Below are 25,815 nucleotides of genomic sequence, written 5' to 3'. Positions count from 1 at the left end.
AGATAAGAATTTTGGCCTATCTGGTGCCCGTGTGCCCCAAATTAGTGAACCCTGTTTTACATAGTTTAATCTTGTGTACAATTCTTTTTAGTACATCCCAAGACTTGTTGCTTGTCTTAGACTTAGACTTAGACAGACTTTGTCATTTTACTCAGTGCACACAAAACGAAATTACGTTGCATGTCTCCAGGCCTTTGCCAGTAAAATCACAGGCATGTTGCTGGAATTGTCCCCTGCACAACTTCTGCTGCTGCTGGCCAGTGAAGATTCTCTCAGAGCCAGAGTAGAAGAGGCTATGGAGCTGCTCATTGCACATGGAAGGTTAGAATATATTAACCTCTTACACAATGCATTCGTAAAAACTCTGTAACCAATGCTTAATTTTTGCAACAGTAGACCATATTCTGTTTTTATTGTAAATAATCAATTCCTCTTATGACTGATACCCAAGTTCAATTAAATATCAGTCTTAGAGCACAACACTATCCAATGGGACTAACTATGAACTCTGTCTTACCCAGGGAAAATGGTGCCGACAGTATATTGGACCTGGGACTTTTGGAGGCTCCAGAGAAAGCACAGGTAAAGGTCTTATCCTTAATGTTCCATGACTTAGAGGAAGTCATGTCAAAAATGTTCTTTACAACAATATGTTCAATGCACCCCTACTAGTCTAAACATGACCTTCTGATGACTATTGTGTTTGTGGAATATGAATTAACAAGAAAAATCCACCTATTTTGCCACTTGCTGTTGACTTAAAATGACATCAGAGTTTCTCAGGGCTCATGTAATGCCCGACCGATTACGGCGCTGCTGTTTTCTGTGTTTGGTCATCAAATGACCTAAGTAACTGTGGATGTCATTTTGGGTTGACAGGAAGTAGCAAATTGCCAACCTAGAATCGCTTGACTGTTTTCCTTCACACAGCCCCTGCTGTACCAATAACCTATTTTTCCTCTTGGGTTTTGTATAGCAACAGGATAACCGAAAGCGCCATGGTTCAACACGTAGTGTGGTGGACATGGAGCTTGATGACCCTGACGATGGGGATGACAACGCTCCACTCTTTTACCAGCCGGGAAAACGAGGCTTCTACTCGCCTCGGCCTGGAAAGAACACAGAGGCCAGACTCAACTGTTTTCGTAACATCGGCAGGTAATGAACATCAGTGGACCATCACATATTTGTGGTTTGGCATTTCTGAATTCCCCTATTTGTAGACTTTTTTTTTGCATCCTTTTTTTTTTTTTTTTTTTTGCATCCTTTTTTTTTTTGCATCCTTTTTCCTTTCTTAAATAAATCCCAAATTCTCAATGTAAAATGTGCACAGTGCATATAGTAGGTACTGGAGGAGAAGTGGTTCGGAAGATGACTGAATGAACTTTAAACAATTAATTTGCTAATTGCGGTTTGGTTTAGTCCCCGTCTCAGATTCGTGTTTGTCTTCACTGGCAAATTCTTCAGGATTGACTTTTTAATGTGATTATTTTCATTATAGGATACTGGGGTTATGTCTCCTCCAAAATGAACTCTGTCCAATAACGTTGAACAGACATGTGATCAAGGTCTTGCTTGGGCGCAAGGTAGGCAAAAGCCCTCTTATCGAATAAGATTTGTGACATAAAATTGATTGTACTAACAATAGGTACTTTGTCATTCACTGCAGGTGAACTGGCATGATTTTGCATTCTTTGACCCGGTAATGTATGAGAGTCTGAGGCAGCTGATCCGCCATTCGCTAGCAGGTGAAGCGGAAGCCGTTTTTGCTGCAATGGATTTGGCCTTTGCCATTGACCTTTGCAAAGAGGAAGGGACTGGACAGGTAATGACACCCTTCGTATTCTTTCGCCAAAGAAAAAGTTCATCCTAGGTGGTCACACCCACTTAATTTCCAAGTTGAATCACCACCGATATATGCACAGCCCTAGTTAAAACCCACAAACAATTATTTAGAAATTCGCAGTACAGCAGGATTCACTGTACTTCCAAGTACTGTATGCACAGTGAGCTGTGATTGTTGCAACATATTTTAATTTCTCTACATCATAAATGGAGAGTAATTATTTCGACATCATATGGCCCCACATTCACCAATTCACGCACAGACAGTTGGAATGAGCACCATTACACAGCCAGTGCAAGTTAATGAAAGCCCCACAATGCTTCTAGGTAACTGTGGATAAGACACTTGTTAAAGCTTAGTATTTTTAGACCTTATTTAACTTGACTGTGTTCCACCTGATCTAGGTGGAGCTTCTCTCTGGTGGAGTCAACATGCCAGTAACTCCCCTCAATGTGTACGAATATGTGCGGAAGTACGCAGAGCACAGAATGTTGGTTGTGGCTGAACAGCCGCTCCATGTGAGTCCTTTTCCTTGGTTGTGAATTTACCATCAAAACATCAATACAATAAGTGTTCGTCCAAACTTTAAAGGTTTATTGTCATTATGTAAAGTAGTGCTGTGGAAAGATTGTCACGTTAATGGAGACATTTATTCATGTTCTTTATCACATCGATCCAAGGCGATGAGGAAGGGTTTGCTGGATGTTCTTCCGAAGAACGCCCTGGAAGATCTGACTGCTGAGGACTTTCGTTTGCTTGTCAATGGTTGCGGAGAGGTCAACGTGCAAATGCTCATTAGCTTCACCTCCTTCAATGACGAGTCTGGTATGTCTGCTCTATGGATCTTGCATCTGACAGTCATCTTTGTTAACTTGGAATGCAGTTCCTGCATGTGGACACTGAAAATACCAAACAAAGACTTGTTTATTCAACAGGGGAGAATGCAGACAAACTACTGCAGTTTAAGCGGTGGTTCTGGTCAATAGTGGAGAAGATGAGCATGACAGAGAGGCAAGATTTGGTAAGATCTGATTCATAAATCTCCACACATGATCGGGCCTAATGGTACAATAGTTTGGAATAAGTAATGCTGAATGAATGGGTGTTACCCCATTTTTCGGACCGTTATGCGCACCGGCGCAACTTTGTTTCAGCATCAACGAATGAGTCTATTTTAATACATTTTCATTAGTGCTGTGCACAAATGGGTGGTAATACAGCCATTCGTACGAGTGGCTGTAGCAAGTAAAAGATCAAATTTTAATTTGCTGACTCGGATCAGATGATGTGACATCACCAGAATCGAGGTTTTGTCTACAACGTAATCTTTATTAATACGTTTTCAAAAAATTGAACATCTGATTTAATTTGTAGATAAGGCGCGATTGATCTGTTCTCCAGTTACAATTAGGGTTTGTTTTGGGTTTTTTAACTTTTTTTTCAAAACTTTTTTACGTATCCCCCTCAACAGCAAATTAAAAATTGTAAGTGTGTCTTATGGTTGAAAAATGTGGTGCATTCTTGAATGGCTAGACTCAATCATTTTCTGGTTATCAGGTATACTTCTGGACCTCCAGTCCATCCTTGCCAGCCAGTGAAGAAGGCTTTCAGCCAATGCCCTCCATTACCATTCGGCCTCCAGACGACCAGCACCTCCCCACAGCCAATACCTGCATCTCGCGCCTCTATGTGCCACTCTATTCTTCAAAACAGATACTCAAACAGAAGCTCCTGTTAGCCATTAAGACCAAGAACTTTGGTTTTGTGTAGTTATACAAAAAAAGAGTTACAAAAAAAAGTAAAACATGTTTACTGTTGTGTAATATTTACTTAGCTCCATTTTGTAGATTTATTTTTTGTCTATACAATTTTATTAAAATTCGACATACTGTCGCTATCTCCCCAGAAAATATTTGTGTTGTGAACACCAACTTATTTTTTTTTTCAATTTTTATTGTTTTTTTTCTTTGTGTTAAAATTAAATGAAAAAGATGTATACAGTCCAGAACATTCCTGCATTGGCACTGTAAAATGTTAAGCCCACAGCTCTACTCTATTAGCCAAAACGTTTGCTTCCCAGGAATTGAGTCTGACAGAAATCTGTTTGCCGAAACCCAGCCAAAGATAATGGCAGTAGAGGTATTTAAAAGAAAAAAAAAAAGACACTGTGATAATAATTTTCCTTCCCAAGAAAAGTGCTATCACTGATAGTTCACTGCTGCCTTTGTTTTTTTTCTTGTACAGGGGGAGTAGGGAATTTCAAAATAAACTTGGATGCAAAACGTTTGACATTCTTTTTTTCATGCAGCAAGCATTCAAGGCAACATGTCTGTGACCGCGGTGTCTCGACGTATAGGTTTGACAAGCTATGATAAGATTGATTCACTACAACCATGGTAACGACAAACACGCCTGGATCCAGCTTTTCTTGATAAACTATTTTTCAGTCTGACAACAGGTACACTTCAATGGGCAACTCAAGTCATATTTTCTTTAAAGTGATATGCTGTACACCCCCAGGAGCCTAAACAGCAATTGGATTAAAACTGCTCTTGTGGAATATAAATGATGTGGCAAATCGAACCTGTTTTTATCCAGCCCACGGCGTTTCACTTATTTCATTTATTGTCAACTATAAATGACATCATAGTTGCTCCGGGAACAATCATGTCGCAGTGTTTTGTTGTGATGATTTTTAAATGGATCATTTAAGAAAAGAAATAGAACCCACGTGAAGACTGACCATTGATTTATGAAAAAAGAACATTGACCAAGTTTCAATCCCATATCATCGAATTATGTGACTACAATGAACTTTAAATTTAACGTGGTATCAAATGTGACCTTTCGGTCCCTCAAATGCTGTTTTGTGAATGCAACAAAATCATGTTTCAAATGAGATTCACAACATTTTAATTTATTTTTATTATGACACTTAATTTTAGTTCACCAACATTCTGTCTCAGTAAAACAGAGTCCGTTTTATTCCGTTTCTGTTCACGTCACGCCTTGGAAACGTGTAATGGAGTATGACGTTTTTTGTGTATATTCTTTGTACGACATTGGGATTTTCTAACTTCCGGTGTGAATTGAACGCACCACAAATTTGAGAGGGTATCGTTTCTCCTCCTCCTCCAGTCGACTCGAAGCCATATGAGGTGAATGTGGCTTGCTCGTGGTCCCTGCAGACACATTGAGAGCAGAGCTTTACAATTGTATCCGCTTTATTACGGCCTACGAAGCGCATATCGGGGTTGGAAAGATTTGTCGATTCAGCTAGGCTAACTGGTTAGCTATCTAGCTAGCTTGGCTACCTGTCTAGTCGTTAGACTGATGTAGTTAGTGGAAGGACGTGATGTGTTTAATGTTTTCCATCATGTCAAAGTCGTCTCGCTGCTATTTTTAGCCAGCATCGCAGCCTCGGTCAGCTCACAAGGGCGGCTTTTAGTTGTGAATCGTTGGGAAGCTTTCTTAGCAACACACATGATTGAAGAGTGGAGGGACGCGGCCTCTCAGCAGGCCGAGCAGCTTGTAGCTCGTGTGAATGAATTGCTGTCCAAAGGCCAAGAGTTTTTGCGAGAACAGCTCGGTGTGGATTTGGCGATCAAGCCCGAACTCATTCCGCCATGGGTGATACTCGTTGCGGCGTGCACCGGCTTCGTGCTAGTGCTTGTAATATGGGCCTCGATGTGCCAGGCTCTCTTCAAGAAACGGCCTACGATCACCGTTGTGGAGGACAACGTCGAGGTTAAACGAAGTGCCAGTAAATCAGTCAAATCAGAGGAGCCGAAGAAGAAGAAGAAAAGGACGGAAAAGGCACGTAAATAGACCCGCTCTTCCCATTTGAATGACAATGGTACTCTCACCCAAATTAGCTGCTAAGCTAACATTCCGAATCAGAATTCAGTCGGATCCACCCAATGGTCCTATGAAATGTAAAACACTGCATTCATTTTATTTTGCATTTGGCGAAACGTTTTGTGTCGTTCTTAATTTTGTCTTCAGAAAGCTCAGCCAAACGGGAGAGCTGTCACTGAGGAGGTACAGGAAGAAGCGGCCATAGTTGAAGATAAAGTGCCACATCAACAACCGCCTCCTTCTCAAACCAAGAATGAAAAAGCTGATGAGGTAATTATCCGACCCAACCCACATAAATTGTCTCAAACTGCTAGTTTGATTCCCGTTTCAATATAGTTGTGAGCCACATTACACTCAAAAGGTTTTCAAATGGACGGATTGATGGATTACAAAGATGATTAGTTTAACTCACTCAAAAGTAATCAACAACACTATCTCTGAAAAGTGTTTCTATTTTCACCATGACCTGCGAAGAGCAAAATGTCCCCGATATTTCTCAATATGTAGCTGCACCACTTCATCAGATCTACAATGTTGTGCAACATGCCTAACCGTTGGTTAATGTCAGTGATCTAGTTGTTCTACAAAATTGAAAATTACAATCATTGATGAAGCATTAACATGACAATTGATAATGGTAAGACCTGAAAAATAAAAAGTGTGCCTTAAATTTTAGTGTAAAGTAGTCAATGCCTTCAGCTTGCATGTATGCATTTTATTGATTCTGTGAAAAGGAAAGTGTCTGGTGTGAAATGTGTGTGTCACCCTTCAGTGAGGTAACCACAGCAGCTGCGCGTGTTGGGTTTCAGTGTTAACTGTAACCTGCAGATGCTGCAAACACTCACCCTGTCGGCTTAGGTCAAAGCAATTCTATCCATACTACCTCCATGATAGCATGAAGTAGCAACCTGTCAAATAGGTGTTAGATATCAGTGTATGGACTAGTGTAGATGTACTTACAACTTGGGAATTATTAAAAGGGGTCTTACCCTGTGAATATAGTTTCACTTATAAATAGACTTGAGTATGCTTCTTTCGTTGCTTGCTGATGAAATCTTCTGCCGCAGCTCAATGTGTTGTCGATCATTTCCCGACAAAATTGCTCTAGTTCTTCTGGTGATTATGTCGATTTCTCATCTTCTAGACAAAGAAGTCCAAAAAGAAAGCCAAACAGCCAGTGAAGGAGACGGTTACTGCCGTTGGAAAGGAACCGGAGGAAGGTAAAATGTCATTTATACTTTTTTTTTTTTTTTTTAAATATGGATTGCGGTCAGACAACAAGAAGTTTCACCAGATGATAATGTCTACCATGTTTTCAACCTAATGCTATGTAAGATGGAGCACTCATCATCAATTACTTTATCTTATGTTTATTCTTAAGATTTTAGTTATCAGTGTTGTAGAGCTGCTCAGTGAAATACTTTGTGAAGGCAGATTTGTTTCAAAGGAGGTGGTGTATACTTCCTTATGGACTACTCTCTAAAAAATGTTTGCAACTAATTCCACATTCAGGGACCTGGGAGACAAAAGTCAGCAACAAGGAAAAACGTGAACAACGCAAGAAGGACAAAAATTCCAGTGATGGCTCCGCCAGTCCTGGTGGTGGTGGTGGCAGCACCCCTGTGAGCGTTACTCCAGAACAGCGTAAGGCTCCAGCAGCCACTCCACCTGCCAACCAGAAGAAGAAAAAAGGTTTGGATTTTCATGAAAGCCGCTTCTTTCATAGAGTTCATGGTCCAAAGTTTGAACATCACAGTGGTCAACGGACAAACCTTCCACATTTTGCTAATCTATGTCTTTTGGAAATGTCAGTCTCCACTAGGATTGGGTGGTATTTGAATGACTCTGGTTCTAAACGATTCTCGATACTGATCCTCTTTGGGGGCTGGGTCAAAAATGTTTGGATGGTTTAAATTAGGGCTGTCCCATCTGGTGGACAGACAGACAGACACAGACAGACAGACATATGAGCATTGACTGAATGTTGTCTTTATTAGATATGGAAGTGTTGTATTTTTTTCCACTTAACTCGATTTTTTTTTTCCTGTCAGGGGAGTCATTGAAAGTCACAGCAGAGAAGGTTAATGCTGCCGTTTCTCATGGTAATTATCAGTGCAATGGATGTTAACACGGGTATCTTATTCAAGCTTGTAACTCTATTGCGTGTTTTTATATTCTTGCCGACTACCACACCTTTCATTGTTGGTATCAGTTAACAAGTGTGAGGCACCAACAGTATCAGCAGGTGTGGGTGACAGTCAAGGGGTCAAGGTTCCTCAGACTGTTGCTCCAAAGAATCAAGGCCCTCGGACTGCCACAAAAGACCCAGCGCCACTGTGGAAGAGTGACATTGATGGTAAAATGGAGAAATATTATTTATTTTAATAATAAAAACATTATAAACCACCCACAGTACAGTTAGCAATGTGACAAGTGGCGGCCATCTTGGTGAAATTTTCCAAAAAGGATAGAATGAGCACTTCACATGTCTCTTAAGATCCTCCATAACCGATACATTTCTGAAAGAAAAAACTGTTGATGACTGAAGTACGTGACCGTGTTCAAATTATGCTATTGAAGTTGTGTTTCCTTTGAGCAAGTGAAATATCACGGTAATTTTAAGAAGTACTCTTTGGACACCTTGGAAATTTAGCTTTTATGATCTTATTTGTGGATATTTTAAGATGAACTTTTGAAAAAAATCAGGTAATTTATTCAAGTTTTGAAATGGTCAGCCTCACATTCGAGGACGCAATACAAACAAAGCAGTGATAATTTGCCTAATTTACCATTTGGATAATAGGTAATGGCTTCAGCCATTTATCAGGATTCATATGTAAAATGCACTGTTGTTTCCCCCCCTCTTAGATTCATGGACTGTGATTGACCGTGTTCCAGCTGATCTAGGTTCCTTTACTAAACTGGGTGTTGGCACTGCTGGTAAGTGAAGTGCATTTGCAGTGTTTCTTCCCATTGGAGGGAAAACCATGAGATACATGGGGTGTCATGTGTTCAGATCCGCTGCTGGGAGATAACGCCCCATGGCCCAGTCAGCCCAAAGCAGATGATGAGTGGTCCGGATTTAGTAAGAATTGTCAATATTATTCTGATATCCACCTTTTTGCCACAGTTAAGCATGCACTCACTTACCCATATTTCGATTCAGATGGTGGATCAGCAGATACCAGCTCCGACTGGAATGCGCCCGCTGAAGTTTGGGGCAACTATGAGGCGCCGACCCCTGTTCATGAACAGCCTCCAAGTGAGCCCGCTAAATCAAATCTACAGAGTGGAGCTGCTGTAAGTAAGACCGAGCAGAGCCCTAGAAACGTTTGAAACAAAACCTATTCTAGATGCTTCCTGAGGGTGTTGGACCCCAGGTAGCTGTCCTCCTTTTCTGCCTGGAAGCTCCTAATACCTCAATACATAAAAGCATCTTAATTCAAGAAGTGAATCAAAATGTCGAGCTTTTTGGATATAACAAGGCTTGCTTTTGGAAAAAAAACCAAGTGGTTTTCTTTTTAATCAACATCCTGAATGTATTTAGGAATTACATACTATATTATTATGACGTCATTAGAATCCAAACTTAAATAGGAATTTTTAACTTGACCAGCAGATGGCGCAATTATATTGTTCTTTTTTTTTCTTTTTCTATGTGCAGCTGTTCTGCTCCGTTAACAGTACAATCATAAAAATATGATTATTTTTAAAACAAATATGTGTACTGATGGATTTGCACGGGGAAGTATTTCCTGCTTAACTCAGTTATGTCAATTAGTGACTCGGGGTGGGAATAGGTCAGATTTGGGAACTAGTTCTGTCCATCCATTTTGTTGATTCCAGGTTCTAAAATACTTGGTTACTAATGTTATGCCTGCAATCTTCAGTTCCCACAGAATTCCCTTTAAAAATATTTGTGTGTCATCAGTTTGCTTTTAATATGTAATACATGTACACTTCATGTCTGCTGGTTTTGAGTGAAGCCTCATCAAATGTACTGGTGCATGTTTTTTATAGGAGGAGGAGGACGATGAAAAGGAAAATGGAGAGGCAGCTTCTGATGGAGCTACTAAAAATAAAAAGAAGCGGAAGAAAAAGAAAAAGGCAGCTGAGGAGGGAGAACAAGTCCAGGTAACTGCTAGTCGAAATGTTTTGGGCAAATGAATCGTTATTGCACCCAAGTGTGTGTGTGTATTTTTTTAATTTAAAGTGTGGTTAAGTTGTTCTCCAACTCTGACATGTTAAAATGTTACTTTCAAAATAATGCCTCTACATTAAAAGGCAGGTGGAGGCTTTCATTTTTTCAAAATGAAACAACTTGGAAATTGCCAGCATCACTAAAGAGAATGTTTGACTTTTGTCGTATTCAGGGGTGGACATGTAATTTCAGTTTATCATATTTTCAACACAAGCTTGCTAAACACACTAATTCTAACTGCCTGCCCCTGCTTAGCATGAAGTTCCAGAGACGAAGGTAGAAGTTACATCCCTACTGAAAGATGAAAAGGAAAAAGAAAAGGAGAAGAAGAAGAAGAAGAAACCGAAGCAGCAGCAGCCGTCTGCTCAGGAGCATGCTGTTGAGGTTGGTGGCACTAAGATTTTGGGTCATATCACGTGACGCGAAGTATACACAACTGCCATGTTTGTAATGTATTTAGTTTTCCCATAATGTTATGTAGGATGGGCATCATTAAGATTTCAGTAATACTCCGCTTTATATTGCTTATCAATCTGATGCTTTAACTGTGCTTTATCAGTACCTTTTTAACGTAAATTAAATCATCTTACAACTACAACATTATGGTAAAATATTAATATTATCAGGAAAAAAAATAGTTTCAACAAATCATCACTCCAATGTTAAACATAGTCATTTAGTACAAAAGTAAAATTGGAAAATGACAAATGTATGAATTTTAGTGCTTATTAGAAAGATAAAAGGTGCAAAATAACTTTTAAGTATTCTAAATGGATTTGCATCGTAGGTGAAATTGGAGAGACCAGTGAAAGACAGCACATCTCAGAAACCTCTTGCCACACAAGTGCCGCTGAAGCAACCTGAGAGACATACCACTGCTCACTTAAACCTTCCTGTTCCAGCACAACAGCGTGAGTACATTGACCTGACCACTTTGCATTTGCACTAAAGGGTAATAATGCACAAACTGTGTGTGTGTGTGTGTGTGTGTTTTTTTTTTTTTTTAAACTATACATATAGAAAAACCAGAGGAAAGTCAGGCCGCCAAGGTGTCAAAGAAGAAGAAGGCAAGAAGGGACACATGAGTCGACTTTGCAGTCAACCATATGCCAACGACTTGACATCCTGATTATGCAACAACTTTTAAAGACAAGAACTCTGACCTACAGTCAACTAAATGGACTTATCTTAAATCATGACTTAAAAAACGAGAATGTTTTACACTGTCGTTAGGTCATGGAAAAGTGACCCTAGAAGCAGCTTAATCTAATGTCATGCTTTGTGAATTAATTTTTAAACATGCTTTTGATACTGTCTTGTAATTCTTTTGATTGAACTAAGTGAAGGAGCTAGTCATTAGAAATGTAGATGTAAAGAAATTGTCGTGGTGACTTTTGAGGTTACTCAGCATGACATGCTGAACCGGCCTTTTGTTTTGTCAGCTGTACAGTGAGTGTCATTGAGTGAAGAAGCTCAGATGTTAATTTGAACAGTTTGGCTCAGCGGTGCTTGAACATGTCTATTCTGTACTTTTCATGGTCTGTGGGATTCCAGCAGACTCTGTCCATCCGATTTATTAAGTAACTTGTCTGTTGTGCTGAGACTTGCGATCTTTTGCGGTTTTTACGCCATATGCTTTGTTGCCGCAGTCATGTTGGACCCACTGATTGAAGATGCGCCATGTCTTCAACCTGTTTCTGACTTTCCAGCTGTAGTCAAGTCTCAAGATTCTTTTGTAAGAAAAAAAATGTAATAAAAGTAAAGCGGAAGCCATATGTTAAAAGACCAAAGTTACTGCGCACTGTTATTTTTAACCCCCCATTTCTGTTGGTGAACTGGCTTTGCATGTTAGGCCTGCCTTTTTTAAGATAGCAAGTGTTACGGACTATTCAAAGACATTACTTAATATCAAAGAAAAGCCAAGTAAATAAATTGTTTCTAAACAATTTAATAAGTAAACGATCCAAACCTCCAGAATCATCTAAAAAAGCAATTACTCTCTGAAGTGTGTAACTGGTTGAAATCAAGCTTTGGTGATAAATGGCAATGAATTTTTGCTCACTGTAGAGTAATTTGTCCCACTGTTTTGATTCCAGTTTAAGGTCATACCAGAGGATCAATTGGATTTATAGTTAACTCGAGTACGTGAGTTGAAGTCACACTGATAACCTGGCTGCATTTCGTAACGCACCCTGTGTTGAGATGAATCGTTTTTCATTGGCGAGATGCACACTTCAATCAAATAGGCTTTTTTTTTCTTTTAGGTATATAAAATCAGCATCTAGAATACGATTCTCTGCATTTACCTGAGTTATATTTGTGCAATATTTTGCTTGATGGTATGAAAATAAAGTGATAAAATATGCAAATGTAAAAGTAAATTAAAAAAGGTGAGGTAAATAATGGTTGAAAGTATATGTATATATCTCTCCATCTCTCAAATGTAAAAAATTAATGTGGCCGTTGTACACAAAAGTGCGGGTTCCTCTGAATTAAAATGTCATGCTTCAGCAAAATGCTTTATTTTGAAAACCGGAAGTTGCATTAAGCATGTTCCGGTTTTTATACGCTGGCGCTCTGCAGGTAATCTGCTCACAGAGCTAAATAAGAAGCAGGGGGGCAGAGGTTGTTTGTCATTCCTCGGTGCAGACTGAAGGCACGCTCCGAGGGAGCGCCGACATCCTTTTCAAAGGTTGACATGATGACAACATCCCCGTGGGACTTGTGGTACTCTACAAGCTGCTGTCTATGCTGTCATGTCCGCACTGGAACCATCATCTTGGGGGTCTGGTACATGGTGAGCACCGCAATCCGCTGTTATCTGCAAGCTGTACTACTCTATCTACAAACCCATAGAGGACCATAAAATGTATTATAATCATGAAATTCATTCCGAATACAATCATGATTTTTAAATTCCCATGCATGATATGCTTGATGTTACTCCTGTTAAAGGCAGATCACATATTTGAATGAAGACATGAGCATGTATTGGCTTTGAAATAAATGACAAATTGTGACTAGATGCAATTTCATATGTTCATAAAATATGACAGACTTTCCATAGTGTGATTGTAAAAGACAAGGGTAAACAATCGCACACGTGGAAAAATAGTGTGACTCTCCTAATGAATAAATTAACTGCGGTCCTCCTTATGTAGCGGCCCGCTTTTGTTACAGGGTGCCTATTGAATTTTCCATGTATGAGTCATCTGCTGAAAAGCTGTGCTTGGCCAGACGAAAGCCCTAAACCTTATTAACTCCATTTATGGATTTTTACGTCAGTATTATGCACACACTGGAAACTTCATTCCATTCGCACAAAAGACCTCCGTCAAAATTGGAAGTGACTGAGAGTTATTCCTTGTTGTCTTATCTGCCCATATGCTGTGTGTCCCTAAGCTCATCAACGCTGTGGTGTTACTCATCCTGCTCACAGCGCTCAGTGATCCTGAGCAGTACCACCTGACCAGTGCTGAGTTGGCTAATGACTTGGATGTCATGGATGATGCCAGTAAGTTACTCAGAGAAATTGGTTTCTTTGTCCCATCAGTTTCACAGAGAGTCTAAATGGAACCTCTCTACAGATGTCCAGAGAATTTGGACATCACTTATCACTCATTGATAAGGTGCTGAGCATTCAAAAAGCCTCCTCCTGTTGGAGCAGGTGTCCACTCAGACCAGTTTGACAGGTGGGACGCAGTGAGAGCCACTGTTAGCCTTTGGTCTGCGGTGACCTACTTTTGAGGGATTAAGCTGCCTGATGATAGTTTTCATCCATGTCAGTGCTTTTGGACTTTTGACCTTCAATCAAAACAGCGCACTGTTGTACAGCAATAAGTAAGAATGAAAGCTTTGAAGGAATGGAAAGTGGCTGGCGTGTCATCTATTATTGATTGTATAACCGGATCCTTCTATGACATTGATCAGTGTGTTTTGCATTCAGGATGAAGAACGTTATACCTGGTTAATGAGAGCTAACTAAATGTTTGATGAAGTAAGGCAAAAGAAATACAGCACCAGGACCTTAGGAATGTTACAGGCCGAATAGAAAAGGTGCATTTAAATTTAAAATATTCCCTGGGAATAATTATTATAATTGTAATCATTGATATCCAAAGGCCCTAAGGATTAAGAATTGATGGCTACTTTATACACCTAGTTTATCGTCTTGCTGAAGTGAGTCCATTTGAGAGGGCGGCATGTCTCATGCAAGTGGACAACTTGACACCCTGACCCATCTACTGCTGGACCAATAGAGGCCCAAGGATTTTGTTTCCATAATGACTAGAATAGGTGGGGAAAAAAATAGGTGAGCAAGGTCTTTTATTTGGGAGAGCAGGGTGTAGGAGCCCATAAAGACAATAAAAGCATTTGAATTCTTGATAGTGACGCTTCATAAACGTCACTGCAGTCAAATATGAGCATAGCAGAAGCTGACCTGCTAATGCTAATCTGTGTGTTCAATAAAAGCCAGTGCAGCTCTGCTTACCTTTTGGCTTTGATACCATAGCAGCGTTTCTGCATGATAGTTTGTCTGTGCGATAATGCTTTTCCCTTTCATGATTGTGCGATTAATATTGTCCACTTTTTACTACGACACATTTTGCATCTTTGTTTTAGATTGTCTTGCAAATACATAAAGTTAACCTTGTTTTTCTGCTTCAGACATGTGCATTGCCTCGGCCATCTCTCTGCTGATGATACTCATATGCGGGATGGCAACGTATGGGGCATACAAGGTAAAATGCACGTTTTCCCATTTATTTCCTTTACCCTGAACATTTTAATACTTGGGCATGTGCACTCTTGCAATGTAGTTGGGTTTATTTGATCACTCAGTGTGATTTGATTTTGTATATTCAGGGAAATCCAACATATTATACAACCTCTATATATTTTCCCTGCAACACAACTTAAGATGTGTTTGGCATTTTAGGTCTTAACAGCTTGTACAAATTGATCCTCGATCTCCTACCAAATCTTCTTTTCAGTTGTGTGCTGCCTGGATCATCCCGTTTTTTTGCTACCAGATCTTTGACTTTGCACTCAACACCTTAGTTGCTGTGAGCATCGTGGTTTATCCAAATACCATCCAAGATTACCTGCAGCAATTGGTAAGTGTACTGAGTGGCAACGTAATAGTGTGTCATCTATACATACATGTTTCTGAGCTGCATACTTTGCTCTTTCCTCTTCAGCCTGACAATTTCCCTTACAAAGAAGAGGTTGCTGCCCTCAGTAATGTGTGCTTGGTTGTCATTGTGTTGATATTCATCAGCTGTATTCTGGCCTTTAAGGTATTTTTTTTTCATTTAAGTGCATTATTTTTTTTCTAGCACAACTTTCAAAGTAAAGTCAGTTGAAAGTCAGTTGCAGATCTGTGAGGCGAAAAAGGGATATTTCTGCTGTACAATGTATCCCAAAAATATTGTCATTGCTAATGGCATGTGCAATATGCGTGTGTCACAAAGATCCTTCCATCCGTTTTCTGACCCGCTTATTCTCATGAGAGTCACGAGTATGCTGGAGCATATCCCAGCCGACTTTGGACGGAAGGCTGAGTACATTAGCCTGAACTGGTCGTCAGCCAATTGCAGGCCACGCATAGACGCTCTCACTTGATGTTGTGTACTGCACACGATCATTTAGATGTGCACACACTACGACACAACATGAGCTAAATATTTTTTTGTGGCACCAGAAATTATATATATATATATTATATACATTATATTATTATATTATATATTATACAAGGGCGGCTCGGTGGCGCACTGGGTAGCACGTCCGCCTCACAGTCAGGAGGGTGCGGGTTCAATTCCACCTCCGGCCCTCCCTGTGTGGAGTTTGCATGTTCTCCCCGGGCCCGCGTGGGTTTTCTCCGGGCACTCCGGTCTCCTCCCACATCCCAAAAACATGCTTGGTAGGCTGATTGAAGACTCCAAATTGTCCCTAGGTGTGTGTGCGAGTGTGAATGGTTGTTTGTCTTCGTGTGCCCTGCGATCGGCTGGCAACCGGTTCAGGGTGTCCCCCGCCTACTGCCCGATGACGGCTGGGATAGGCTCCAGCACTCCCGCGACCCCCGTGGGGACTAAGCGGTTCAGAAAATGGATGGATATTATACAATATATATTATATTCACCTTCTCCTCTATTATGAATGAACCAAAAAGGATGTTGGTTTTGTTGTATTGTCACTGTTGTCATACTTTTTCTTTTTTTTTTTTTGCTTCCTCCAGGCTTATCTGATCGCCTGCGTGTGGAACTGCTACAGATATGTGTGCAGCCGCGGCACTGCTGAAATCCTGCTTTATGTCACAACTAATGACACAACTGTAAGTCACATAATTCCAAATAGTCCACAGGATAATGCAGTATAGTTTTAGGCCACTTCAAACTACAACCACAATAACAAACATGTTGGGGAATTGATATTTTTTTAATTAAAATATGAATTACAATATTTCAGAATTGATACAGCTTTAGTACTGATCCTCATTAGATTGTGCCACTGACCCATTGTAATTTATTCCAATTGCTATGCACAATAATTCATGTGTGTTTTATTTGGGGATGAGCAATCTGTAAAAGACCACATTTTTACAAATTGTGCATATTTTTGTGTGTGAGGCCACGAGGTACCAGTCTTTCAAATGCTCTGCTCTTGATAGTGTTTGCCTTTTCTGTGGATCTGTGTGTTGAATCAGCCAAGTGGGAATAAAGCTAAGACTGACAATGATTGTTATCGGTGCAACTAATCACAGTTGCAGGCTATCAAAGCGTATTGATTATTGAATGTGTGTTTACTCCTTATGAGATTAGAGCGTCTTATCTTGGCAATCAAAGAGTGCAGTGAGTGAACCCTCAGTTGACTCACTGTTTAAAATGTGGGCTCTGCAGGTCCAACATATTATTATATTATATAGCTTTAAATGCATGTTGAGTCACAAAGAAAAGCTTACGTTACATAATTTTGCAGCATTGTTTTGAGTTTAAATCCCTCGCTCCACGATTATAAAAACAGATCTATTGATTTAGCTAATCAGAGCGTCGCTATTGTTTTGTCGGCTGCTAATAGACTTTAACAGTAAAGCCACAGCAGAATAATTTTCTGCAAAAAAAAATGTGGTGAACTCCAGTACTTCTTGTTTCATTCCTCTTCCTTCAAATTGATGCTTTCTCAAATAAGTGTTAAGGGAGCAGTAGAGCAGTCCCTCCTATTTAAAACTATATGTCCTTCATTTTGGCTATAGGTCCTGCTTCCTCCATATGATGACTGCATCAGTGTTCCTGGCAAACAGGGTGCCCCTCTGTCCTCGCCTCCTATGACAGCATGAGAACATGGCCAGGATCCCTCTGACTGGAGCCTGATGTCAATACGATCCATGTGTGCACCACACTGCCTCTCCGGTGTCCCTTATGCTCATGTTGTTTGTGTCATGAACAAGGTCATCCAGCACACGTATACTGTAAAATGTACACGCACACCACATAGCACCAGCGTTACCAAGCCCCTACTTATGTATCTCATTAGTCCTATATACCCTAATTCAGTGCATTCGAGGAATTCCTGAAATATTTTATGCATTCGACTTTGATGATAATACCATTAAAAACGCAACTGAAAGTTTAGTAGTTGAGAGATTATATATATATTTTTATTAATGCTGCATATGCCGTTTGTGTATTCTGTGACTTTTATATTTGAGCAATCAATGCCCAGAGTAAAGAGTGAGTACGGGGTTAACATGTGATTCTTGTTGGTTGCATCTCTGCTCATGAACTGGCTGGGATGCCTTTGCTGTCTTTGTACTGTCGATTTTTCTCCGATGGGCTTAAAATATCACATTGACAAAAACACCTTTTGAGAGTGTGTCCTAATGTAATCGTGTGCAAAGTTTTTGTCTTGCTGTTGATGAGAAAAAAAAACAAAATTTGGATGATATAATGGTAGTTTTGAGTGGAAATCCATTTGCAGAGTCTTATCAATTTAGATTTGGAAATGATGTTACACAAGCAAAATGATTATGGACCTCAGCAGTGTTTATTATTTCAATCAAGTTGTGTTATGTGGAAACACAGTTTTGTTTTGGGATAAGTGTTCTCCAGAACGCAAATGCTATGCTGGGATGTGCAATCATAGAGACAAATTGTTGTTTTGTTGTGCATTAAACTCAAATTGAAATTACAAATGCTTGTGTTTTATAGTTAGTTACAATGTGAAAATCATAATATACTATCAATCATTCATCACAATGGAATTTTCTCTGGATTCTTTGTCTGTAAATGACATGTGTCCTTGGAAACAATTTGTAAGATATTACAATTTACGCAAAGCGCTAATTATTTATCATCATATTGGTTGGAATTATGATTATTACTAAGTTTTTCCCCAAAACAGATGCTCAACTGTGGGTAATATAAATGGCCTTTAGAACATTCATAGATGTTTCTGTTTGGACTTTTGGACCAGACAAACTTTTCCACATGGATGCCAATTTTATTTTTGAAAAATGTTACAATTATTTTCCATTTCCAATTTTGTGGACCACATATAATACCGCTACGAACTACTAGAGGAGCGCGGACCACCGGTTGACAATCCTGCCATCAGCGACTCTAATACCCAACATTTTAAAATAAAATCATATCTGCAGGATCAGTGAACACTTCAATCAGACAGGCACAAGGACAAAAACAGGAATGGTAAATAGAATAAACTATGCAGTTAATTCACACATTACATGCTGATGATCCGTGTAATTGTTAATACTATGCAAATTTTGTCTTCACAGAAGCCCTTTGCAAAGCGACATTCTTTGATCACATGCTACAATACATGTTACCACAAGGTGGTCCCAGTCTGTTGGAAGGGAAAGGAACAAACTGCTGAGGTGAGCAAGGGGGTCACACAGTCCATACATGTTTGTCCCCCCCATCTCCACCTCCTGTCTCCTCCTCTTCCTCCTCCTCCTCCTCCTCCTCCTCCTCCTCCTGTGTGAACAATATGAGTGTGTGCACGAGGTAGACAGGGAAGACTGGACAAGAGATGTTTGGGGGACATCAGGCAACGCATGATCACATAGGCACACAAGGAGTGTCGCTGTGATCACAGCTACAAACTCTCCAAAGTATTTGTCAAATAGGATTGCTAAATTACTACTGTATTTGTTCATTATTTGGTTTTGTTTGTTAGTTTGTTTTTTTGCTCTGCAAACATGGGCTGCTCCTCATCCAGTACACAGACTATAGATCAAGAAAAGAAACCAGGTACAAAGCCTGAAGAGAGCAATGGAAGTACATTGGGTGAGTTACTTTTCATTTACCATAATGTAATATGAATCAAGTTACTTTCATTCAGTGAAGCTCTGCTGAAGGGGGTGTGTCCGCTCTGGTACACTGTGTGCTTTCTTGCTTAATTCATATTGCAAATAATAACTTGGAGGTAACTTTATAATTGATGATGCCATTCTCATGAAACTTCAATATCTGTTATTTTTGTGTGCCGTTCATAACAAAATTTGAGTAATTCCAGTAAATCCAAATAAAGTAAAAACAATCCCAATGATTTCGTTGTATAATCACAATACTACATCAATTCAACAAACTGTTTATCATTGTAGTTTAGAATAGCCAAACTTAAAAGCAGAGTTTTTATTTGACCTCTGGAAAGCGATCTGAAAGAATGTACACATCCCCCCCCGCGTGGAATAACACAATGGAATAAGGAATTTTCTATCTTAACATTTAGACATAGGCTTTACTGAAATAAGAATCATGCATAATTATGCAATCATACTTACTTTAACTTAACTTATTTACTGCCTCGGTTTTTCGATATGTACAGGGCAGTGCTCGCCACAAACCATAATTGTCTATTATTATGTGGGTCAAACCTACAAGCACATACACAGCTTTGCGCATTCACAAAAACTCCATACATACATGCATGACAATCAGCTATTGTTAGCCAATGTTCCCTTTTTATTGTGACTGCACAATTCAAGTTAACATTGTGCAAAAGCTACATTCATATCCGTGTAAATTAAAAAAATACATCCTTAAAAACAAGGAGGGGGGGCGGGGGTACCATGTGGTAATACTTAGTTATGTACAATAATACAGGTCAATGGAAATTTTCCAAGTACTATGTCAATTTGGGCAAACAATAAGAAACACTGATGAATTGGAAATGTGCATCCCACAGTATAGAGAAGGGTGGAAACATGGCTGTGTAGCAACTTTGCCATTTGCATCATTACCACTGGGTCACTTTGTGATGGGTTTTTTTTCCAGACACTCGTAGCTTGCACACTACAAATGAGAGCAGTTGGCATACACTTTTCCCCAGACGAGCTTGTTTCATGTGACTTGTACAAACACATTGTGTGCTATCCCAGCCACCAGTGGTCCCATCTAGTCCCCCGGAATCCCTGTCAGCCCCCTCCCAACCATGCCACTGTTTTGACTACCACCTCAGTCATCATTGGCAGACTAATCATGTTGTCTCACGAGTCATCCATGTATGCAGGGCACTCCGTTTCAATCCATATCTAAGTTCTGGTCAGACTTTAAGCAGAAATTCAAAATGTTGCTTTCCAAATTGATATTAAGTTGAAAGTAACATTAACCCGACACCATACAAAGCATAAGCGAGTTGACAATGACAATAAAAGGAAATCACTTGGCAAAGCTTGGTAAGACCCTCAAAAGGCAGAGCAGGTGATTGAAGCTGTTTGACTTACAATCGGTTAGACTTTGGTAAATCCGGTCTCAAGGTGGAGTTTCTGAAATTCCAACAAATTTATTTTATGACATTTTGCTTGTGGATGGACAAAATGCATGCAAATATACAGTTTGGAAAGCTTTGTGTTCATGTGAAGGTCTGATTTGAAAAAGCAGACCAGGACATTCCTTTCCACCTATCAACTCTTGGCTCTTTACACCATTTCAGACAGACAAATAAAACCAGACAACCACTGAGTCGAAACATTTCAGCCATTTAGTGAGCAGATCCTTTTTGATTTGGTCTTCTTAGGGGCGATCTTGGTTATAATCAGGGAAGCTTGGCTCTTATGAAACCCGTATGCATTTACTTAAGAACAGGTTGCTTGAAAAACCTCTGCACACTTTGTTTTCTCTTGGATTGTGCTTTTAACCCAATGCATTAACAATTAATTTATTTCAGTGAATGTGACTTAAGGAGGGGTGTGTCTCAAAAAGTCACATGTGATTTATTTGCCCTAAGCAGGTCTCGTCAAGCTTCAGGGATACAGCTAAGAATCTCCAAGCCTCACTTTAAACTAAGGAAATGAAACTTTTGTTGTGGACATTCTTTCTGCTTTTTTGTTTACGTAACATTTCCTGTCATCAATTGACCATTTACGTATACCACATGACCGGGCAAGTAGCCATAAGGTGATGCAAATTCCCCGGCAAACTCGACTAAAATCTGCTTTACTGCATGCGGGAAAGTGATACATCATTAAAAATAGCTACATTTCTGGAGATTTGAATAATGCCCAAGATTCTGTTTTTGGTTGCTCAACAGTTTTACATACAGTAAATGCGGTGTGACGAACGAATGGATGTCCGACATGTTTTTGTGACATTGGACTTGGAATTTTTGATCAGCCAAAAATCATCATGCCTTTGCTTGTCTGTTGGCAGCTGCTCGGAGCAGCATCACTACAGAGACCATTGAGGACAAAACACAGTTGCCTGTAAGTGCCTTAGCAGATGATCTTCAGCAAGTAGCTGATGATGGGGCAGAGGCAACATTAATGGGAATGGAAGCCCAGGAGGATCTTGGCTCTGGGGAAAACCTCTTGACTGATCTTGAACCGCAACCAGATCCTTTCAGTGCTGATGAGCCTTGTTCAGTTGCTTTAGCAAGTGCTTCAGCAGAAGCTTCCAGTGACTCCGGATTCGCGGATGTTGCTGTAGAAGCAGTGGAACATTTGATGGCCAAACCACTTTCAGAGGAAGAGATCCAAGCCATGGGAGGGTGTGAAATGGAACAAACAGAGGTCCCTGCAAAAAAAGATGATGAATGTTGTAAGACAGACGATCCTGTCCAGCAAGATGATGATCCGATTAAGGGTGAGGCACTTGCTATAGAAGAAATAAAGGCTGAGAGATCTGAACCTGTCCAGGCTGAGGTTCCTCCTGTCCCAGCTGGGGCATTTCCTGAGTCTTCCAACCCTGTTGATGAGCCTGAGGCACGGGAGGCCGTAGCTGAAGTCCCCGATGACGCAATCCCGTCTTTAGAGAGTGAAACTGAAAAATCTCCACCGCTTCCAGCTTTACTAACAGCTGAATCTCTTGCTTCAACTGAGACTGCATCAAATGAAGTGGAACCAGTAGCTGAAAGTTCTAATGAAGTAGCTGGAAGTGCTGCTTCGGTAGAAGATTCAACCATTGCTAAGTCTGCGGAGGTAAAAGAGGCTATCATAGATCCAGGGATCGCAGTAGCTACAATTCCCGAGATGCCTCCTTTAGTTCCGGTTACAGATGAGACGCAAGCTGCTGTTGACGAGTCCAATGAATCTGTTGTGATGCCTTCAGAATCCGCTCTACAAGCAGAAGCTTCTGGTCCTGCAGAAACAACCTCTCTTAAGGAGCCTGCCTTGGTCCTGGATGTCCCAGTATCTTCAACACTGCTTTTAGAAACATCATCAAAGGAAGAATCAGAAGCTGCATCAGCTTTTGGAGCCTCTCCATCGACAGTGACGAGTGATTGCACTGTACAAGTTCATGCAGCTGAAGCTACCCAAGCAGAAATTGCTGATCAAGCCTCTGAATCTTCGACCGAAGGTATCCACTGACTTTCTTGTGCTCTTTCATTGAACTCGGCCATCCAGTTGAGACGTATTGTATAGATGAGCATTTATTGATTTATTTGTTTGATAAACCATGAGAAAGATGGGTGCCAGGTATCAAGCAAGAATTCTTTCAATGTCAGAAAAAATGTGGACAAGCAACTTTTTACTCACTCGTTGATTCTTGATGGAATTCTTACTGACAAACTGCATTCACCTTAACAATTCGCCAGGTGTTCCTGTCTTGTGCTGCCAAGTCAAACGTTTAGTTCACAATGACAGCTACTGAGTTACTTGATTTATTAACACCCAACCCTGATAACTTGTCTTGGTGTCATCCCTCATTTCATCATATAAGCTAATTAATGCCTGACAAATTCTGACAATCATTTTGGGAAGTGGTATGTGGCTAATCTCCGCAAAGTTGGTCATTGGGCCTGCCCAAACACATTTAGACTGGCAGTGAATACTTTCTAACAGATACGATCTTGTTTGCATCCAGATAAATAATTAATGGGAAAACATACATATCTAAGCACGTAAACATTGAGGAAGATTGACATTCACTATGGCAAAAGTTTTACAATTGTTACCATGCAGACGACTAACACACAGTTGGCTAGCAACCAAAAACACACGATGAATTGTTCCACTGTCTTTGAAATGAACAATCCAACAATCCAATTCACACATCATGTCTGAACTACATTGTTTGCGGCAGACAAGACATCGTTAGTCTGGTAACACGCACACACATAGTTCGAATGCAAAATGTAATGCTTGTTTTGAGCGGGTTCTCTGTGGCAGCATTTTGTCAACGCAACAGACTCAGTCACCAACTCTCACGGCAGACTATTCAGTCCCTGCTGCTTCACGTTATGTAAGACAAATGCTCAGCAAGTCGAACCAGATCACAGCCAGCCGGCCATGCACATTATTAGAGGATTGGTGCATTGAAGAAAAACAATCTGCTGATTTTACTGCATGATAATGTACTGTGCAAATGTTTCAACCAACCATTAACTAACTTGAAATAACCCCTTTTCGCAGCTAGTTTTGAGAGTGGTACGTTCCTTTGTTTGTTTGCCTCAACATAGAGCTTGCCACACAGTTGTAGGAATGCTTTTGATGTGTCTTGACGTATATGTTCCACCACATGGTAAATATAGAAACTATGTACAGGCCAAAAATCACTATTTTTCTGGCACCAGAAAGTCCTCCAATATGGTATGTTGAGACATATTAATGAAAACTACTTTGACATTTTGCAAACGAGAACATTCAAATAAATTCAGAATACTGTGTCTGCCCGTAGCTAGTATGAAAAAGAGTATGAATCATTTTGGTCAATGAATGAATAATGCTGCAGATGGTTGCAGAATGCTCCATATTTTTGGGAATAATTCTGTTTCCCTTTAATTCTTAAATCAGCGCACTGTATCGTTGGGAACTCAAATAATGGCAGCTACCACCTTTAACATAGGAACCAAGAAAATAATTTCTTGCAAATTAAAATATCAACTGACTGCGTGTGTGTGTTTGTTTGTGTGTGTGTAGTGATGTCAGCAGCAGAGTGCCATCAGGGTATGGAAAAAGACAGAGCCAAAAAGGAAGAGTGAATTGGTAAGAAAAAAAAAACTATCATATGGAATATATGGAAATGGGTCACCATCATAACTGTAAATAAAATACTAATAAAGTACAGTGGTTGTGTTTTTTAACCATTTTCTTATCTTTCAGCCAGAGGAAATCAACTACAAAATGGAAAAACACCCAAAGCTTCAAATGCAAAGGCAACTGAAGAAAAAAATCGATGCAGCAACAAAACCAATGTACCCCAAGTGTATATCTGAAAGATTAATTACACTTGTTGCTTAATTGGTCACTTTTCAGAACAGATATTGGACAGATTATATTCCTTTGTATTGGAAATAAGTCAGCATGGTACAAATGTATTCAAGTGACATCTGTGACAAATACTGATGATTAACATTTTACAGACAAAAACAAATACTACATAGTGCCAATAACATATGGTTTTCAGGTGCAAAAAAAGTCAATGTTATAAAGGTTTTAGTTTAGGTCAATTCCATAAGTGTAATTACAGTTGGCATTTGCCTACTAATTTGCTTGATGTTTTTCATAGGACAGTGTAAAGAATGAGTCTTAGCATTTGGTTAAGAATACAAAGGATCTATAAATGAAGTTAACAAGATGAGATGGATACAACTATGTTAGCACTGCAGAGACAGATCACAAAGCAAGGCACTGGTGCTGACTTCAATTGAATTACCTCTAATTGTGACTGAATATAACTCCTACATGTCTAACAAAATAGAATTCAAATAAGATGGAAGCTGCAGAAATATGTACTTTTTCATGTCTTTTGTCAACCTTTTTCTATATAATACAATATATTCCTTTTATGTAATTCTGCTAACAGCGTACAGAATAAAGTTTCACTCAGTAAATCTCACTGTGTATTTTTCTATATAGAGTTGAAGCAATTATTTAGCTCAACCAATCAGATGGCAGAAAAATGCCAATCCATCCAATAAATATGAAATATAAAATGTAAAAATGGTTGAATATATTATTCATAGGATTAAAAATTCCTTCCCTTAATTTTCTATCATTCAAACATGTTGGAGTAATAATAAATTATAATTTCCATGAGTTGTTGGGAAAACATTTGAGCACGGTGAAACAGCGTCCTCAAGTGGTTGGAAGATGCTCCAAGCATTATGGTGGAAGAGCAAAACATAATTCAGCTTTTGACTATTTTATTTTTTAAAACTTTGATACATTTTAGAAAGTTACATTTATTCATGCAGTATTTCAAATACCAGTCAACTTCCGCTTTCACAGGCTTTCACGTTATTTATTTAGGACGCGTCGATGACGTCACACAGATGATGGCAACTTTACCGTAATGCATCGTAGCGAACGATTTCTGCGTAAACAAAAATATCAAATTTGGATGTGAAACACACATATGTTTGAGAAATTGTTCAATCAGAGTGAACATTTTATTCAACATAATAAAAATACCAAATTTGGACTTGTGAGAGGCAAGGGTGTAAAACA

The 25,815-nt window shown here is 39.6% G+C and overlaps 4 protein-coding genes across 9 annotated transcripts in view; all 4 read left to right on the top strand.

Moving 5' to 3' along the window:
• ubr5 (ubiquitin protein ligase E3 component n-recognin 5) overlaps positions 1-4,132 on the top strand; it is a 31,742-nt gene extending 27,610 nt beyond the window's left edge. For all 6 annotated transcript variants that reach the window (XM_061288444.1, XM_061288447.1, XM_061288446.1 and 3 more), the window contains exons 50-58: positions 191-321; positions 522-582; positions 977-1,158; positions 1,502-1,586; positions 1,670-1,825; positions 2,251-2,364; positions 2,527-2,671; positions 2,782-2,867; positions 3,404-4,132. In XM_061288444.1, the coding sequence (XP_061144428.1) occupies positions 191-321; positions 522-582; positions 977-1,158; positions 1,502-1,586; positions 1,670-1,825; positions 2,251-2,364; positions 2,527-2,671; positions 2,782-2,867; positions 3,404-3,616 (1,173 nt within the window). In that variant the 3' untranslated portion in view covers positions 3,617-4,132. The remainder of the gene's footprint in view (positions 1-190; positions 322-521; positions 583-976; positions 1,159-1,501; positions 1,587-1,669; positions 1,826-2,250; positions 2,365-2,526; positions 2,672-2,781; positions 2,868-3,403) is intronic.
• Positions 4,133-4,921: 789 nt separating this feature from the next.
• On the top strand, positions 4,922-11,695 carry LOC133161031 (protein LYRIC-like). Its single transcript, XM_061289205.1, has 13 exons — positions 4,922-5,662; positions 5,852-5,974; positions 6,849-6,924; positions 7,217-7,396; positions 7,756-7,806; positions 7,917-8,060; positions 8,573-8,644; positions 8,721-8,789; positions 8,871-9,004; positions 9,725-9,838; positions 10,161-10,289; positions 10,693-10,816; positions 10,926-11,695. The coding sequence occupies exons 1-13, from the start codon at positions 5,330-5,332 to the stop codon at positions 10,988-10,990; spliced, it is 1,614 nt and encodes a 537-aa protein (XP_061145189.1). The 5' UTR covers positions 4,922-5,329; the 3' UTR covers positions 10,991-11,695.
• A 774-nt stretch (positions 11,696-12,469) lies between these two features.
• On the top strand, positions 12,470-18,093 carry LOC133160966 (lysosomal-associated transmembrane protein 4B-like). Its single transcript, XM_061289098.1, has 7 exons — positions 12,470-12,702; positions 13,308-13,419; positions 14,574-14,647; positions 14,900-15,022; positions 15,107-15,205; positions 16,147-16,242; positions 17,161-18,093. Exons 1-7 carry the CDS (start codon positions 12,604-12,606, stop codon positions 17,242-17,244), a joined length of 687 nt encoding a protein of 228 aa, XP_061145082.1. The 5' UTR covers positions 12,470-12,603; the 3' UTR covers positions 17,245-18,093.
• Positions 18,094-18,748: 655 nt separating this feature from the next.
• Positions 18,749-25,199, top strand: LOC133161389 (fibrous sheath CABYR-binding protein-like). The gene is made up of 5 exons (XM_061289848.1): positions 18,749-18,801; positions 19,146-19,213; positions 21,578-22,723; positions 24,286-24,351; positions 24,469-25,199. Exons 3-4 carry the CDS (start codon positions 21,691-21,693, stop codon positions 24,345-24,347), a joined length of 1,095 nt encoding a protein of 364 aa, XP_061145832.1. The 5' UTR covers positions 18,749-18,801; positions 19,146-19,213; positions 21,578-21,690; the 3' UTR covers positions 24,348-24,351; positions 24,469-25,199.
• Positions 25,200-25,815: the final 616 nt, after the last annotated feature.

This window comes from Syngnathus typhle, linkage group LG10 (assembly GCF_033458585.1).
Source record: "Syngnathus typhle isolate RoL2023-S1 ecotype Sweden linkage group LG10, RoL_Styp_1.0, whole genome shotgun sequence".
Lineage (NCBI taxonomy): Eukaryota > Metazoa > Chordata > Actinopteri > Syngnathiformes > Syngnathidae > Syngnathus > Syngnathus typhle.
Note: the sequence above shows the minus strand (reverse complement) of the source record. Positions and strands in the feature narration are given on the sequence as shown.

Excerpts from the sequence above, each read along its gene's own strand:
- LOC133161031 (XM_061289205.1), top strand. The coding sequence starts at position 5,330 with ATGATTGAAGAGTGGAGGGACGCGGCCTCTCAGCAGGCCGAGCAGCTT. Across the intron at positions 7,807-7,916 it reads TAATGCTGCCGTTTCTCATG|TTAACAAGTGTGAGGCACCA; the intron begins GTAATTATCAGT and ends TGTTGGTATCAG. Across the intron at positions 8,790-8,870 it reads TGATGAGTGGTCCGGATTTA|ATGGTGGATCAGCAGATACC; the intron begins GTAAGAATTGTC and ends ATTTCGATTCAG.
- LOC133160966 (XM_061289098.1), top strand. The coding sequence starts at position 12,604 with ATGATGACAACATCCCCGTGGGACTTGTGGTACTCTACAAGCTGCTGT. Across the intron at positions 14,648-14,899 it reads CAACGTATGGGGCATACAAG|TTGTGTGCTGCCTGGATCAT; the intron begins GTAAAATGCACG and ends TCTTCTTTTCAG. Across the intron at positions 16,243-17,160 it reads TCACAACTAATGACACAACT|GTCCTGCTTCCTCCATATGA; the intron begins GTAAGTCACATA and ends TTTTGGCTATAG.
- LOC133161389 (XM_061289848.1), top strand. The coding sequence starts at position 21,691 with ATGGGAATGGAAGCCCAGGAGGATCTTGGCTCTGGGGAAAACCTCTTG. Across the intron at positions 22,724-24,285 it reads CTCTGAATCTTCGACCGAAG|TGATGTCAGCAGCAGAGTGC; the intron begins GTATCCACTGAC and ends GTGTGTGTGTAG.